General features: G+C 41.8%; 1 protein-coding gene across 9 annotated transcripts in view; it reads left to right on the top strand.

The window, feature by feature from the left end:
* NTM (neurotrimin) overlaps positions 1–18253 on the top strand; it is a 948645-nt gene that overhangs the window by 818672 nt on the left and 111720 nt on the right. For all 9 annotated transcript variants that reach the window (XM_004763931.3, XM_004763937.3, XM_013062163.2 and 6 more), the window contains one exon: positions 10154–10279. In XM_004763931.3, coding sequence (XP_004763988.1) covers positions 10154–10279 — 126 coding nt within the window. The remainder of the gene's footprint in view (positions 1–10153; positions 10280–18253) is intronic.

Below are 18253 nucleotides of genomic sequence, written 5' to 3'. Positions count from 1 at the left end.
AACCTCCAGCAAAGTGCTTAACACAGAAGGCGTTCAGTGGCCCTTCCCTTCCCTTCCCTCTCTCCTCCCTTCATGACCTGGTCCCTAAAACTCTGGTCCTATTCAGCGAATGGGGCATGAATGCAGTCATACATATTTAACCCAAAGCAAGGGCTGTTCTACTAGAAACTGTTTAACAACAAGGCCTGCCTGGATGGCAGATCCTCATTATGATTAACAATAACACCCTTATGTGCCCACCTTAAACAATTGATGAAGAGATGCTTCTTAGCAATTTCTTGGATGTTGCCAAATATAATGGAGCACTTACAGTTACAGGTAAGTTGCTGTGAAATTCAATTTACGTTAATATGCCCAGAAGCAGGAAAGCATAGAGTGAGGAATGCATGGTGTTTATTTTATTCTCCTATGTCTCTATCAGGAATGACTAAACTGGCTCAGGGAGCGGAGCTCATAAAAACTTCCTTCCACATTTCAGCTGATCCTGAAAGGAACGAATTCCAAACTTCAGAACCAGTGGTTTATAACTAATCCTGAATAAATCACTAGCTTTTCTCTCAGGGCTTCATGATTTTCCAGCCAACATGAAGGGCTTTTAATATGGAGAGAGAGAAAGAATGAGATGTAAGAAGTGACAAAAGGGTTCTGGTGAAATAAATAATAGCTGGCCTGAGCTTTGTCATTAAGAGCATCTTCAAACTCTGATTTGGGATTCTGAATGTCTGCAATCTGACCTTTTCTTTCTGGAAATTGGAGGCAGCAAGCACACTGCCAGCAAGGAAACAGGGTCCTGTTGCCGATCCCTACCGCAGGTAGCAGTCTGCACCCTCACCTGAAGATACGTTTGTCTCCAAACCCCTAGCTCATCTGAAGTAATGATTAACACCCACTTTGGTGAGGGATGGAGTCCCATCTCAACCCCACAGCTCCTAAGGTCTGTGTTTGTCTTCATAGTGGCCTTTAGAGGTACACATTTTTAGTAACACTAATAAATCACATTTGAATAGTACTTTACTTTTAAAACGTGATTTCTCATAGTTTTGTCTGATGCATAGAACATCTATTCTGAAGAGGCAAGGTAGTAACATAATTAAATTAATCAGTGAGTTAGATGATTTATGTGAGTTTATGCAGCTAGTAATTGTTGGGTCTGGTCTCACCAGATATTCTGATGCAAAGGTAAGGGTTCTTTTTATCAAGGGACAAAAAGTCCCACAGAACCTACAATATTGGAATGTGCATTCCATTATACAGATATTTTTATTGAAAAGAAGGAAGAAGGCAAGATGGGAATGAGAAAAGAAAGGAGCGAGGGAGGAAGGAGAAAAAGAAGGACAGAAGATAGAAGGACAGACTGACTAGTCTTTTCAGTCCAAATAAGCCAAATAAGGTCTCAGGGGTCCCACCAGTATATCGGATTGATTTTTTCTCCGCCATGGTGGAGAGACAGCTAGGAACACCTTGTTGTGGGAAGCAGCAGCTGGTGTTGCTTCCAGTAAAAGCCACCCAAGAAGGCTACAGCTCCCTGCCTCCGCTCATAGTAGTGGAATCTGAATGCGAGGTTGCTGATTAGGAAGTGCTGGAGATGGAGCAGGGGGAGGATGAGATATTTATGCAAATGTGGGATGGTCCAAGAAATATACTACAGAACCCTCCCCTCCCCTCTTCAGACAGAGAGTAAAAGCACATACAAATGAACAGAGAAGACTCTCTTTCCCAAATGGACTGTGGGCATGCCAATATTCACACAGAGAGGTAAAGGGGGATGATGGGTGAGGGACAAATGAGTTCAGCAAGCTCCAAAGGTCGCAGAGATAGGAATCTGCCTTCCACAGGACTTAACTCTCCATATGAAGACAATATGGCTTGGATCATGTAGGTCTCACTGTTGACACTTACTTGGGTAACTGAGCAAATTTAGAAATGTCACTAAGCCTTAGTTTCTTAATCTGTAAATAGGTATAGTAGTACTGCCTCATAGAATTCGGTCAAAATCAATTCAAGCTTCCTGTAAAATATCTAACACACAACAGAAAATCATAATGTGTCAGTGGCCCATATGTATGTGTAACATAGCAACATATGTAAAACAACTATTATATAGTAAGTATTTAATAAATATTATCTATTAGTATTATCATAGATGTTGAACATTTAGGGGTCATTTCAAGATCTTGATGAAGGTCATTCCTTTCGATTTATTTGCATTTCCAAACAGTCTTATAAAAATACCCTAACTCATTCATTCAAAAATATTTATTGAACAGCTGTGCCAGGCATGATGGTATGTGCAGAGCACTTCAATGAACAAAACAAGCAACAGAACTTTTATTTTACTTGAAAGAAGCTGGCAATCATGCAACTCTCTGTCATTCTAAAGGTTCCATTTTAGAAAAGATGATCAAGGAAGGCTTCATAGAGGAGTTAAGATTTAAAGAATAAGAATCATCCAGATGAAGAACAGGGAGAAAGACAAGCAGAATGAATCTGAATCAAGGAATGAAAGGCTTGTGGTGTTTCAGGAGGAAAGGTAGCCAGTGGAGTGAGAAGAAGAAAGTGACTTGGGTTGGGTACAGACAGAAGAGTCAAGGTCTGGTCCATGAAGGGCTTTTGAGCTCAAGGAAGGAGTTTTCATGCTTCATGATCAACTCTTCTCTGTTCAGTCTAGATGAAAGAAAGAAGGTCCTAGATCAAGCATATTTTACCATAACCCGACTCCATTGTTCAAAAACTCAGTTTTGCACTAGACTTCCTGCTGGTCCACAGTGGCCAGTGTGAAAAGATGGATCAGTTGCAAAGCAATATCTGCTTGACTGCATCTTTGAGAGCTTTTTGATGTAGATTGAACATGCACCAGGCCATTGACATGCACCTGAGAGTCTCTGTGTGGGGTCCAGAAACCAGGAAACTCTAAGGTGTTCCAGATTGGTCCATTTTATACTATAAGGACAGAGGTCCCAAGGCCTTAACAGTGAAGGAGCCCTGAAGGAGTTGTGAAAACCATCCTGAGTTGCCATGGGCATCCCAGATCTTTGCTACAGAGAGGAGGCAAGAGGGGAGTGCCACCGGCAGTAAAGGAGGCCATCTGGGATGCATAGATCTGCGTGTGTCATGCAGAATAACCTGGTCCATGCAGCTTATGTATATTCCCAGCCCCACAGGACTGTGCAATGCTTAATAAAGCATCTTAATTTGGATTTAATAGGATATCTACTGTAGGCTAAAAACAGCAAATTGCTATTTATTAATGACACAATTATTAAAACTTTAACACCTGGGCAGTGGAAGCTAAACCAAGAGTGAAGAAGTTCCCTACAATAGTTTCAATAATTATCTTATTTAATTATTTATACTTTTGAATTAGAATTCAATAAGAGCCAGAGTAAACCTTAACATAATGTATTTAATGTAGATCTGTATCCAGAGTATTCAGTGTGACTCAGGGAGCTTCTACCTTCCTTTCCAAACATAACCTACTCACTTATTGGTCTTCCTCTTTCCATACTGGTGTGTTCTCTAGATTCAGAGCTCCACATCAGCAGAGATGTCACATACATGTTTGTGGAAGCAACATAATGGCCTTTTTAAAGAAACCACAAACTCCTAGCACATCTCATTGACTTTTGTGGCTTCGGTTCTCATTCCTCTGCTATTTACTGTCAAACCATGTTCTGGAAACTTGTCTCAGACCTTTGATGGTATCACTGTAAGTGCTGAAAGGATAGATCTGCCTGCATGTCCTTGAAAATCTCACCATCAGAATGCCTAAAACAGAATCGAACTCATCAAAATATTGTCCTTCCCCAAGGAAGATCTTCGTATATCATCCTGTGTTCTGCTAGCTTAGCCATCCAGCTGCTGTTGAACAAAGTGGCATTCATATTTGACTCCTTGTTTCTACTTTCCTTATCCCAGGAATCATCAAGCACCTGCACATTTTCCTGGATGTTTCTTTTCTTTCCATCCTTATAGAGCCAGTAGTTTAGCCCAACCCTTGAATCTCACTCTAACATAAACTAATTTATTTGACTTTAATTTCTGTCTATCCCATTCCTTCTGACACATAGTTACCAGATCTATTTTGCTTAAAGTACATTAAAAATTTGTGGCATATTTTCTTTAAAAAATTACAATTGCTTGCCATTGGCTACAGGATAGAATGAAAATCTAGGACCTAGTCATTCAGGCTGTTCCATACTTTGGCTTTAGCTTACCTCGTTGATCTTGTGTCCCATTCTTCCTCGAGTCAATTACAATTTATCAAGCATCGATTCTGTATTAACTACATACATATATGTGCTTCCAAGCACATACAATATTAAAACTAACTTATTGGGCACTTCATATTGCTAGGAGTGCCTTTACGTCTGTTTTATAAACTCACTCCTTAAATCCTCAGAAGAAACGTATGAGGTACATGGAATTATTGCTTCATGGCATGGATGAGAAAGTCAGGCACAGAGAGGTGAAGTGATCTGGCTAAGGCTACCCAGTTGGAACATAGTTTAGCCAGGATCTCAACCACTACTCTCTTTTGTCTTTTGTAGTAAATCAACTTTCCATCTTCATACATTTGCTGATTTCTGCCTTCCATGTTGTGCCCATGTATTCCTGTCCTACGTGAAGCAACTTCATTTTTTCAGCCATTGTAACTGTTTTTTTCCTTTCATTGCCTTCCAGAATAGACTCAAGAGATAAGGCAAAGTCACTGTGACATTTCTACTTGCTGTGATCTTCCCTCTTCCTAACTTGCAGAGCTTAATGTTTCTACCACTCATTTGGCATTTAACCACATGCAATTTTGGGACAAATTTGCTTTATTTTTCAACCCTTTGGAATGTTTATACACACTTTTTTTCATAGAGGGCCAACCAAATTTGTATATCTCTGCTTGTCATTCATGTATGTATAACACAGTTGTGTATACAGGAGGTGTTCACTAAATGTTTGTTGAATGGCTTTTGGCCCAGGCTCCTTTAGCAGCCATTTGTCCATCACCAATTATGCCTGGCCACAAAAACTCTTCATGATAGGATTCTTCTTGTATTGTCTCCTTTGCCTACAATTTCTTCCTTCTTCAGGTTCACTTTTATTTTTCTTCTGCTTTTCCTTTTTTTATTTCTTTATTTAATTTTTTAACTGATTAGGCATCTCTTGGAACTTTTTTTTTTGTTTTTTTGTATTATGTCATGTTAGTCACCATATAGTACATCATTAGGTTTTGATGCAGTGTTCCATGATTCATTGTCTGTGTATAACACCCAGTGCTCCATGCAATCCATGCCTTCCTTAATACCCATCACCAGGCTAACTCAACCCCCCTCCCATCTTCCCTCTAAAACCCTCAGTTTGTTTCTCAGTGTCCATAGTCTCTCATGGTTCGTTTCTCTCCCTGATTTCTCCCCTTAATTTTTCCCTTCCTTCTCCTACTGTCCTCCATGCCATTCCTTATGTTCCATCAATAAGTGAAATCATATAACTTTCTTTCTCTGCTTGACTTATTTCACAGCCTAAACTACTCCCGTTTCATCTATTTGATGCAAAAGTTAGATATTCATCCTTTCTGATGGCTGAGAAATATTCCATTGTGTATATAGACCACATCTTCTTTATCAATTTAAAAGGCATCTCAGCTCTTCCCACAGTTTGGCCATTGTGGATATTGCTGCTATGAACATTGGGGTACATGTGATCCTTCTTTTCACTACATCTATATTTATTTTCTTTTTTTTTTAAATACAAATTTATTGAAATATAGTTCTCAATTCACTAAAGTGTATAATTCAGTGACTTTAGTACATTTGTTATGCAACCATCAACAAAATCTAATTTTAGAGTATTTTTGTCATCACCTATATTTATTTTCTTGAGCTTAGTTTGGGTGTCATACATCCAAAAATCTTCCATGACATTGGCCTCTAGGCTGGCTTAGGTATCTATCCCCTGTATTCCCTCAACATCAAATCTATTCCTCTATGTCACAATGCCTTAAGGGGATATTAAGAGGATATACTTTTTATTTATTTATTTTCAGCATAACAGTATTCATTATTTTTTCACCAAACCCACTGCTCCATGCAATCCGTGCCCTCTATAATACCCACCACCTCTTACCCCAACCTCCCACCCCCCACCACTTCAAACCCCTCAGATTATTTTTCAGAGTCCATAGTCCCTGATGATACTTTTTTAAAAGATTTTTTTAAATTTACTTTTGTGTGAGAGAGAGAGAGCATAAGCATGAGCAGAGTGAGAGGCAGAGAGAGAAACAGTGTCCTTGCTGAGAAGGAACATCCCCCACCACCACCATGAGTGATGCAAGACTAAATCCCAGGACCCTGAGATAATGACTTGAGCTGAAGGCAGACGCATAAACAACTGAGCCACCCATGTGCCCTAAGGGGATATACTTGTGGGATCTATTTTTACATTTCTACACTGCAAACTCCTTGAGGACAAGGGCTATATTTTTTTTAGTGTTGAGTTCTTAGCGCTAAGCATGATGCTAGTATATGGAAGTGATCAATGAATATTGATGAAGGAAGGGATGGGAAGAGAAGAGGGAAGGAAGGAAGACAAAGCAGTCCTAATATATTTCAAACAGCCTGCATAAAGAAAAGAGGTAAGATGCAGAATGTATCCATGGAAACAATACAAATATATAAATAGCTCTATCTTAGTTGGCCAGAACTTTCTTATGAACATGAATTAGCTAAGGCCATAGTACATCCTTATCAATTCAATTTAATTTTAAATACTGACAGTATGCTAGCACTTGCCACCTAGAAAATGATACTCTAAATCCCCCAGCATCTTAGGCACTATGCCAATTTTGTTCTGATAACTGGGATTGTAACTCTGGCCAAACCACCTCAGCTCGATGCCATGAATGGTCTGCCTTTCAAACTCCGCTGGAACCATTTGCCACCTTTGAGCTGGACTCCTGTGAAGGATTGGAAGGACGGTGAACATTTCTTCAACTTCTACTTCATAAGTTGGATGCTTTCCAATTGTTAGTGGAGGGAGACAATTCTAGATGATTCTTCCAAGCATGAGGTGTGATTGTCTCATTTAATATACTTACTGTGCTGACAGCTTTGGCCCAAAACACCTTCTATTCTACTTGGGGACTGTCCATTGTTCTCTAGTGTATGATTAGCAGATTAGCTATCATGTAAGAAGCCAGGAAAATGAACTCCAGTAAGCCCTTCCAAAGCAAGAGTAATTCATTACCCCGCCTGATTTCCACTTAAAATGTACTTTAAGCACACTTCCAACTACAAACCCTAAATCACCCTGTGTTCACAAAGTCCATCATTTTTTATTTTATTGCATGGCGTTGGCGTGACATAATCCCTTGCAGAGCATCTCGGAGTGCTTTACAGATCAATAAATTACTTACCTGTGCAGTCGAAGCAACGTCTGCAAGGCCAGCACGGTCATTATGCAAGCAGCCTGTCCTCCAGGAAGCAAGCAAAGCTCTATGGGTGCCAGCGATGGGCGGGAGCAAGGGCCAGGCAAATGTATGGGTTGGGGGAGTGGTGGTGCAAGAAATGATATTTAATGTTCCAGTTAAAACTGCAAATAAAATACATCAAGTTTAAGTGATTTTAAGACTGAGAGCATTTAGAAATTTGGATTCTTCAGACAGTCAGCAAATCAAGTGTTCAGTCATTAACTCATCAATTATATTTCTGTCCTGGAAGATTCAAGCTAGTCTTTATAAAATGGTACAGCTGTAAAATTTGCAATGTTATATCTTAGAGGTCCTGGATCATAGAACCAATGGTCATTCCCCAGCCCTCGCCACATTGACTCTCCTACCAATTAGTTGTGAGAGTGCAGGGATATGGGCAAACACACACAGACGCACATACACACATATACACACACTGCCTCAATCTCTGAAGCTCAATATGGATTTAATCTAAAAATGATTAATTGGTATTTTCTTTATGCAAGACACCCTATTCATGATAGCAGAAAATAAAAAGAAGAGTAAGGCTCTTGGTCTATAGTTATATTCAGATATCTTATAGCATAGAAGAAAGATGATACTGGGGTAATATAAACAAGTTTATTTTAAATTCCTTGGAAGAGGCTATGGGATCCCCAGGAAAGAGAGGTCACATCTATTTAGAGATATCTGGAAGATGTTATGGAAGGGGTGGTTACTCAGTTGGACCTTGAGCAATTCCAATAGGTATACATAGTTGGAGAGAAAAGTCTTTAAGTGACCAAAATCAGCAGCAAGGGCCTGGTGATTAGGAACCAAAAGTGTAATGCATGCTTCTTAGTGAGGGTTCCCAGTTGGCAGGAGTGTCGGAAAGGGGTGAGAGACAAAATGCAAGAAGGAAGAAAGGAACAAAAACCAGAAGAAGATACTGCCATGATAACCCCCTTTCATGGAGAAGAAACCCCAACACAATTAGAAGTCCAAACAGAAGAAATTCATCACAGAAATTTCCAATCAATTTGACTTCCACATGAGGGTCATCCTCTGGCCTTGGGACAGGGAACAAGGTCAATGTTTCCTGGGATCTCCAGCAGGACCGCTAGCATTGTATACTGGGTAGATGATGTGTCTTTGAATTGCACAATCTGATGGCTCAAAAAGGGACTTATTCAAGGGAAGGACCTCATATAAAGAACCGTAAGTGAGCTGGATGGAGGGACCACTTAATTTGTAAAGAACTAAGGTGCCAAAACTAGTGTCAGTGGGTTGAACTGGTAAGCATTAGTGATCCAGTCCCAATGTTGTTATACACATGTAGCAGGTCAGAAAGGCGGTTCCCTTGAATACCGTTATAATTACATTCTATAAATACTTGTTAGGCTTTTGCTGCAGCTATAAATATGAGTACATCATGACTTAGGCTGTCAAAATGTTCTTGGTTAGTGGATGAGAGATGCTAAGCAAATAACCAAAACATAGTAGGATAAGTGCCAAGAATTAGAGTCTGGGAGCTCAATAAATGACAGCCTTGCTTTATAAACCAATTGGCAGATAAGACAAATGAGCAGTCATACTTGAACTGAATATCACATTCACTGGGGGTAAAGATGGTAACAGAGAATTAGGCTTAGATGTGCAGCAACAACAAGCTTCAACAATAAGCTTCTAATTTGGATCCCCCGAAAGAAACAGGTGCACATGGGCAAGTGCTGGCTGTGTTGTGGTCTCTACAGGTCCCTGGAGGAGGCTGTTCCTGTGAAGCAGGTATGAGAACCACAACAGGATATAGGTTCCTAAGAGAAACCTGTTCCCAAAACAGAAGACTGGGTCCTGCTCCCAATTTTACCAATTAGATAAATCCCTCCTCTCCTTGGGGGATCAAGTTAGGGTGCAGAAGGAAAAGAGACCAAGTGTGTTACGACTAACTGATGTGCCCTCTGACTCCACATCAGGTATGTGTCATGTACTCTGGGAACACAGATGAGGAGCAGCAGTAACTTAAATTTGCGGAGGACAAAGAGGAGTAGGGGTAGGGAGAGCTGAAACAACATAGCACCTGATTTGAGCCTGAAAGGATGACTAGAAGTTTTGAGAGCAGGACATAAAGAACAATGTAGATTCTGAATGTGTGACGGCCTGGAAGGACGTGGTGGGTCAGGGATAACAAGGAGGGGAAGGAAAGGGAGGATGACGGGGAATGTCAGTGGAAACACAGAATGCTCCTTGATTCTGAATGACCCAGTGTGCGGGTCTGAGAAGCTTGAATATTTTCAGGTAGGCGACAGGGAGCAACTGGAGGTGTTTAGGCAGAGACAGGATAAGATCAGAATTGAGTTATATAAAGAGGATTCGGAATGCAGCGTGGAGAATGACTCGTGCATGTCTGTCGGAGGTGGGTGGGGGTGAGAGTGGAGAAGGAAGCGGGTGGAGGCTAGGAGAACAGTTCTTGCAGTATTGCAGTGGAACCCATTCCCATTCAGACTCCCAGACTCGGTGTTTAAATGGGAGGAAATAGAAGTTAAATTCAAGGTAAGATATTTCTTTCACGTTTAAGGTAATTCCCCTAATTTTTCATCATTTACTCCTATAGCCCCGATATTTCAGCCCCTGCGTTTTTCTGCCAACTATCATTATAAGATAACAAAAGAATGTTTTAACAAGATTTTTATTTTCCTTCTTTCTGTTTTGTTTCCACAGTATCTCCCAAAATTGTGGAGATATCTTCAGATATCTCCATTAATGAAGGGAACAATATCAGCCTCACCTGCATAGCAACGGGTAGACCAGAGCCTACAGTTACCTGGAGACACATTTCCCCAAAAGGTAAGAGAGGAAATGGAAGAATTGTTGGCCATGGCTAGGAGGTCTTGGCACTCGTGACTTTGTCCAAAGGAACCTACGTTTTTGATATCTGATAACAATGTACTTATGCCTCTGCAGAAAATGTCGGTGTTCTCTGTAAGACAAGAATATATCTTTTAAGATTTCAGAAATCGTATTTGAGTATCTCTCAAATTCTGGGGAAATGAATCCCACTTGTTTCTGGGTGAAATGGTGGTAAGATGTTCTGGGTGAACTCCACTGGTCCACTTGCTGATACAACAATCAGCAAACCTGGCATTGTTCAGGTGGTTGTTGTAAGATACTGAAAACACAAACACACAATGATGAATGAAAGTGTTGAATGGCCATAGTCCTGAAGGGAAAATGTCCAAGTCTGTTTCTTCAGTGTTGACAAATATCTGGTCCCTAGCCCATTAACTGTTTTGTGGTTCTGTTGTTGTTTCACTCCGATTAATCCCAGATAACAAATATAGGACAATGTGTGACTAAATTGAAAATGTTGCTTTGTCTAAATGTCTAGGTGTTTTGTAGACCAGACTTAGTGTTGTTTTGTGTTTTCATGGATTGAACGTTAAAACTTTAAAATTTAAGGAGAGATGTCATTTATCATTAAGCTTTTATGCAAGGTGCATTAAATTATTGCATTTGTTTTTAAATATGTACTGAGTGCTTGTAATAGTCCAGGCACTTCTGAGCACTGAGGATGTAGCAATAAAACAAAACATACAAGTTTCTGTTCTCATGAGCTTACATCTCAGGAGATAAGTGACAAAAAAAAAATGAATATACAGTAAAACAGGTATGGAAAAGGATGAGAAGATAGAGCAGTTTACATTGACTAAAGAACCAGAGGTTTGGTTGGGGAAGGCCTTTGAAAAGGTGACATTTGAGCAGATGCTTCATTCCAGTGCTTATTGCTGGTTAATGTAAACTATATTTGCGTGTGTGTGTGTGTGTGTGTGTGTATGTGTGTGTGTGTTTGCATGTATGCATAAATGTCTGTGTTGCTGCAGGTTTAAGGATTCTAAGGGAATCATAGTAGTAGATATCTGCTTAGTGTTGTAGGTTGGGGCCCCAAAAACAGACCCTGAGAATGTGATTGGTGTGCAAGAAGTTTATTTGTGAGCTCTTGGGATCAACTCCTGTGAAAGGGAAGGGAAGGAAGGAGGATTGGGCCAAGGGAGAAGCTGAGTTGCATGAAGACCTGTGCTATTACTCAGCAGACACTGTGGAGAGTTCTAGAGCTAGCTTTGCCTTTTAGCAATGTTGAGGTGAGAGGGTGTTCTTTTACACCAGCAGAGCATTCCATCATGGAATCTGGACTGTCACCTGAAGGACAGTAGCCTGGGGCCAGGAGTCTTTAAGTGGGACAGTATGCACAAGTGGTGGCACCCAAGTTCTACTCACCAGCAGCACATGATCTCCTGGGACAGGCATCCCACTACCTCCCTTCTGAAAGTGGCAGAGCATCACAGTGTCCACTCCGTTTGCATCTTTTTTGTTTTCTTTTCAGCATAACAGTATTCATTGTTTTTGCACCACACCCAGTGCTCCATGCAATACGTGCCCTCCCTAATACCCAAAACCTTGTTCCCCCAACCTCCCACCCCCGGCCCCTTCAAAACCCTCAGATTGTTTTTCAGAGTCCATAGTCTCTCATGGTTCACCTCCCCTTCCAATTTCCCTCAACTCCCTTCTCCTCTCCATCTCCCCTTGTCCTCCATGATATTTGTTATGCTCCACAAATAAGTGAAACCATATGATAATTGACTCTCTCTGCTTGACTTATTTCACTCAGCATAATCTCTTCCAATCCTGTCCATGTTGCTATAAAAGTTGGGTATTCATCCTTTCTGATAGAGGCATAATACTCCATAGTGTATATGGACCACATCTTCCTTATCCAATTATCTGTTTAGGGCTATGAATGGGCCCTAATACCTAATTCCCTCTCGCAGATAGTGACAGATTTGCCCTGATGGAGCTTCTCAGAGAAGACATGAAATTTTCAGTGTGCTTGGCCTGAATTGCTGGGAGCTATCCCATATCACCATTTCTGATGCCACCACTGTGAGCAGAGGGATCAGAGAGAGTACCTGCATGTCTGCAATTCTCTCGATTTAGAGTGGCCTTAAAATGGACTGGCCCAAAATCTGGGAGGAGGCTTCTGCTGTGCACAGGACCATCCACAAAAGGACATGGCCCTAGGGCACATCGAAAGGAGGGGTCATTGAAATGGTCAGACATTCTTAGTCCGTGGTACACACCATTCATCACTGCTTAATGCTGAGTTCCCACTGCTATTGAATTCCAAGGCAGCCTGTGCCTTTAGAATCTGCAGAACATTCACCATCCCAGGTAAACCCACTTTGCCTTACTTCAAGAGGCACTAGGCCCTACCCTCGTGCAGGTGTCTCTTGGTCTCTGTCTGGTATCTTCTCTTTCTCTTCTGGCTCTTCAGCTCTTTGTCCTTTTCCGACTTCTTTTTTCCCTCTTCTCCTCTGTACAACTTCTCATTTTGTCTTCCCCTTTCATACTTTGTCTTTGTATTCTTTGTATTCTTTGTATTCTTTACTTTCCCTTTCTCTCCCAGCGTCCTAAACATTTGTGCATTAATTTTCTTTCTTTCCACATTTCCTTTTCTTCCTGTCCCCTGGCTCCCACTCTTTCTTCTCACAATTACTTCTGTCTCTCCTCTGGCATTGGAGCCCTCTTCCTTTTATCTTGCTGAAGTTCACACTGGCACACCTTAGAGTCCTTTTCCCCCTTTGTGGGCCATCCAGCAAACTCGTTTCCCCCGGGGACTTTACCCGAGCCTCTCTGCCAGATGCTTCCATTTTACTGGGGTTTGGGCTGCTATGGAAACAGAAGATGGATCAAGAGGAGAGGAGCAGGATAATCAGAATCTACCTGTGGATCAGAGTAATTTAGATGAAGAGCCTTTTCCAGATCCCTGATCCAGATTAGCTATCCCAGATTCAAACTGATGAGACACTCCAAGCAGTAACTAATCACTTCGAACTCACCAGCGGGCCGTTTTCTCTGTGACTGATTATTTGGAGATCAGAGGTGTCATTGGGCTGCTGCCAGATCTGAACTGAAACTGGAGACCCTTAGCAGTCAGAACTTCATCTTTCCCCACTAAATATTTCTAAAAGGGTACTTCTTTTAAATAAGTTGGGGCAATCTTGGGATTCTTTGGGGAAAAAAAGATATGACACATCTTAGTAAAGTCTCCAGAGGCTGGGAGATGTTGTCATATTTTGTCCCATTCTGTGCGGATGGATCATACTTCAATCTGGACCATTCTCACAGACATAACCATTATAATCCCCGAATGGATCACTGATGAAGGCTAACCACATTGGTAACACTGATGGCGTCAATGCATTTTCTCCCTCCAGACTGATCTGTTTGTTTTGTACATTCCTGAGAAATCCTAGTTTCTTCCATCATAACTCATATGGTGCTGTTTGCAAAAAAAAAAAAAATTATATAAACTTCTTTAGAATATGTATTTCTAGCCTTGACCACCTCTTACATAAAAAAGGAGAATAGGGGTCTTAACCACCATTTTAGTAATGGCCCATACATTTTGATACACCGCCACTTAGGTGTGATATCTGGAGGGTGGAGGGACCTTGTCCATGAAACCATCTGCCTAGCACTTTACATCGGATGAAGAAATGTCAGTCATCCCTATCCAGTGTCAACTGTCCATATTCAAGGTGGCATCCCAAGTCACAATTCCATGCTACTATTGATCATGGAAGATAGTTTTCTTTTATTATTGGCAATTTGTCTTCTAGTTCCTCTCATGAACCTACCACCTTTAACAGGTCAAGATGAGAGTGCATGAGTTTTATAAGGATACCTGCTCTCCCACTACACAGCTTTTCTGGAGTGTGCAGGTATTTCTTCCACCTTCTTGGGCCTTGGTCATTTCAGAAAGAAGTGCCCTCATCTCCCTGTCTCACATGGAAATTCCACCTGGATCTGCACAAATGTTTGATTGGCCTTTTGCCAAATTCTGTATAAGTACCGGCATCCTCCTGCAGGGGTCCAAATGGCATCAGGGGTCCCTGTTTCCTCTAGACACATTCCCCATTCATGGCTCTGAGCCTTATCTTTTTGTCCTCATCTAGACATGCAAGAATTTATTTTCACACAACCCCAAGCTCTAGTGTTCCTTTGTCCAAAAGAATACTTTTAATGTCCTCTATTCTTCTGAGTCTTCCCTAAATAAAGAGAAATACTATTTCTTTCAGGGTATCCTAAAAGGTGCTTTTTAGGACCTCTCTCTTCATGGAAAAGTATTCTCAAAGCCCAATTTTTATGTTTCCAGTTGCTGTTGCACTGTAAGGGCTTTAGAGAGGAGATTGAGCTTCCCATCTTGCCACAACCCTGAAACTCAGGGGAAGGAATGAATATGCAGGTTCTTCTATTCATATGGAATTAAGGATCACTGAGCTTCCTTATGGAGGTGCCCTCATGAGTGCACTCACTGACTTCCTCCTCTCTCTCATCAAACAAAACACGGAAAATAAAAACCTCACCAAGGCTGATGAAAGAATACTTTGTACCCAGATATTGGTTGAGGGCTTAGCAAGATCCAGCGAGCTGTTATAGATGTCCTGATTTCTAATCCATGAGTTCTTTGACACGAATGTCTCTGAGGGACTACATCTCACTTTGCTTCTTCACTTTCTAGCACAATGCCCAGCACCTAGAAAGTGTCAAAGAAGTATTTTTTGATTCAGTGAATGAGCATTTACCTTTGCCAGTGCCCCAGAGAGGCAAGCCTGTTCTCTTGGTTCAAAGACTCATTCTGATCCTTGAGGAATTCTCTTCCACTTTGATGTTGCTGTTGAGACCTGTGTGTTTCCTGCTGAAAGTTTACTGGGAAGTCTCCAGGACATTTTCTCTGGTCTTCACAGGATTGTAAAGCCTTTCCTGAAGTTCCCCTACTAGGGGGCCTGCTGTGGCAGAGCTTGGCTTCTCCTTGAAGGAGAGACTCCTTTTCAAGTACTTTTTTGAAAAAGTTGAGAAGGCTCACAAGTGACTTTGAAAGTGGGTCTTCTCTGAGCTTCTTTCTATCCCCCACACTCCCTCTCAGTCACTCTCCCGATGTGTGTGTTTCTCTTACCTCTCCTTCATCTAGCCTTTCTGGGTCTCTTGAACCTTTTGGTGTTTTACTTTTCCCAACCTTAATTGCACCTAAACCCTCAGTGCTCCCCCTGGGTTAAAAAAATAAATATAGAAAACTTGGTACAAAAAAAGAGAAACATTAGTTGAAAAATTCTTTCTGCCTCCCCCCTCCCCGCCCCCCGTAGTATGAGAACTGAAGTGGGAACAAGATTGATTGTATTTTTCTGGGGCTATCTAAAGACTTTGGGGGGCAGAATTAGAGCAGGGCCACATGTCCATTAGGTTCCAAACCCAGCCCTTATTAAGGAACCCATCTCTTTCCACAGCGTGCTGTGGACCCATACCTGTAGGACTAAGTAACATTCCTCAGGTGCCAAATCTCTTCCCTTCCTATCCCAGCTCTCCTGCTCTACTTGAAGAGCCCCAGGGAGCAGTTGGTTTTTCTGGGCCTTGTTTCTCATAGTTTTCAAAGGCACCAAAAGACTCACCAAGGTGGTGAGGACAAAGTGACCCTTGGATGGAAGCTCTTCTCCTTGCCAATGCCCTGAGTCTTTCCCTCTGTGGCCCCCTGCCACACCCACCTATTTCCCATTTTTCAGGATTTGTCCTCCCCAGCCAAGCAGGACACTAAATCACTAATTGGCACTGGAGGTATCACAGCATGAGTTCAACCAGAGCTGGCAGGCGCCATGACTCCAGTGACAGCTCCGTGAAAAAATGTCAGGAGCAGAACTGTGGCATGCCATCGGCTGACTGCAGCACCCTGGCACTAATGAGCAGCCTGTCAGCGCCAACATCAGGGGCCCCATGTGGCCCAGAGATCATTAGGATGGCAGACAAGAAAAAGTTCTTTAGCAAAGAGGAGCCAGGGATGGGAGGGAAGGAGGACAAAATGGAACTAAAGGCATCTCCTTACCCACAGATGGTTACCACCCAGCAGGAGAGAACCAAAAAGCCCACATGCACATATGCACACAAAGAAAGAAAGAAAAAGATGTATAGAAAAGGTTTCTATGCCAACTCCGGACATCTCAGACTCTCATTTTGGTCTAGTTGCCCTGTAGTTAATCGATACAGGCCATAAATCTTTTCTGCAGTAAGCCAAGGGGGACACAGTGACTAAATTAACTCTCCAGTCATGGCCTCCCATGCTATGAAGCCAGGAGGCAAGTAGCCTAAGTTCCAAAGAAAGATGGACCTGAGGGAAAAAAGGAAGCCTTGGGATCTGTGTCTTTTTGTTACTTTCCAGGGCAGGCTCCCTGCCCAGGGAGCATGCTGAGCTACCAGCTGCTTGCTTGTCTTCCAAGGGAGTTTGAGAATCTAAGAGACACAGTTAAGAGAAGGAGTTTTGTTTTGTTTTGTTTTGTTTCTCTGTTCCTTCATCCTAGAGGTGGGTTTGGGAAATGGCCAGTATGTCTCCTATATTTTTCTGCTTCCTGAGGGCAGGTGTGAATTTTCCAGCTCCAGTTTACTGCGTCAGACTGTTTAGAATGTCTGGCCCTTCTTTGAGGTTGGCTACTCTCATGGCTCCATCTGCATGGGTAGAGGCTGTCTGATAGAAGGTGACTATCTGTCTGTGAGAGATGGGCCTGGAAAGCAGGTCCAGGTGGATGTAACGTTCCCTGCACTACTCACCTGCGAGGTCACACCAAGGTAGTGATGAATCTTCCAGATGAGACTTATCTTTATTAATTTTGTTCTTGCTTCTTGGCATGGCCTTGAGAGTTTTCATTATTTTGTTCTGGACCCCATTTGCCCCACGCACTGCAATCACATTCACAACTTCATATTTACCACATAGTTGTCCTTACTTTTGCACATACCATCTGGTCTCACTAGATATCTCCTTGCACCTTATTTATTTATTTATTTATTTGACCTTGCATCTTTTGGATAGAGTTCTACTCTTGTTTTAAGACCATGCTCAAAAATCACCAGTCTGAAACCCTCTGGTGACTTTCTTCAGACAAATTGAGTCACCCCTTTTTTTGAGGTCCCACAGCACTTTGCACACGTTTCTCATGATGGCAGTTCTTACTGCAACTCATAGGCTCCCTGATCCCCTTTTCTAAGGATCAGGGAGAACAGGAACAGTTCTGTTGTTTTATTCTATCTTCAGTGCCCCATACAGGATCAGATGTTTGCAGGCCTTGTGATTGTTGAACAAAGAAGTATCCAATCTATGGATATAGTATGTTTCATCCCCTTTTTAAAATTAAGTATTTTGGGCCCAGAATTGAAAACAAATCAAATTTAGTAAGTAAAGGGTAAGATAGAGCAGCTTTGACTCTTCATGCCTCCCTTTACTGTCTATCATATTCCCCAAACCAGTCCAAGGACTTTATAAGAAAAGATTCTCCCCACTGGTCCACCCCCAGGACTGAGCCTAAGACTTCATCTGTAAGACAGAGATAATAAAACCTTTCTAACATGGATGGACTGAGGATTGAATGTGTTCATCAGTGCCAAGCGCCCCATCCATAAGGACACATAGTAGGAGCCCAATGATGTGGACTTCAAAGTCCTAGGAGGAGCCTTCTCTCCCTCCCATCTATGAGACAAGAACAAAAGGGGAGGAAATTAAAATTCTTTTCTTTGAAAAGGTTGAATCCTTACAAAAGCCGAGGCTCAGTCAATTGCCGGAATGGATAGATATTCAAAGGTGCTTAATCAGCACCTCCCTCACATCCCCCACCATTTTGTAATTAACATAGGTGCTTGATTAAAATTCCCAGAGTACCCCCAAGTAGCTATCCCAGGAGAACCAAGTAATTGCTATTGCAAAGATATTACAGTGGTCATTGA

The sequence above is a fragment of the Mustela putorius genome, unplaced genomic scaffold (assembly GCF_011764305.1).
Source record: "Mustela putorius furo isolate JIRA1106 unplaced genomic scaffold, ASM1176430v1.1 tig00000460_pilon_pilon_pilon, whole genome shotgun sequence".
NCBI classification, from domain to species: Eukaryota; Metazoa; Chordata; class Mammalia; order Carnivora; family Mustelidae; genus Mustela; species Mustela putorius.
This window is presented reverse-complemented; position numbering and strand designations above follow the sequence as displayed.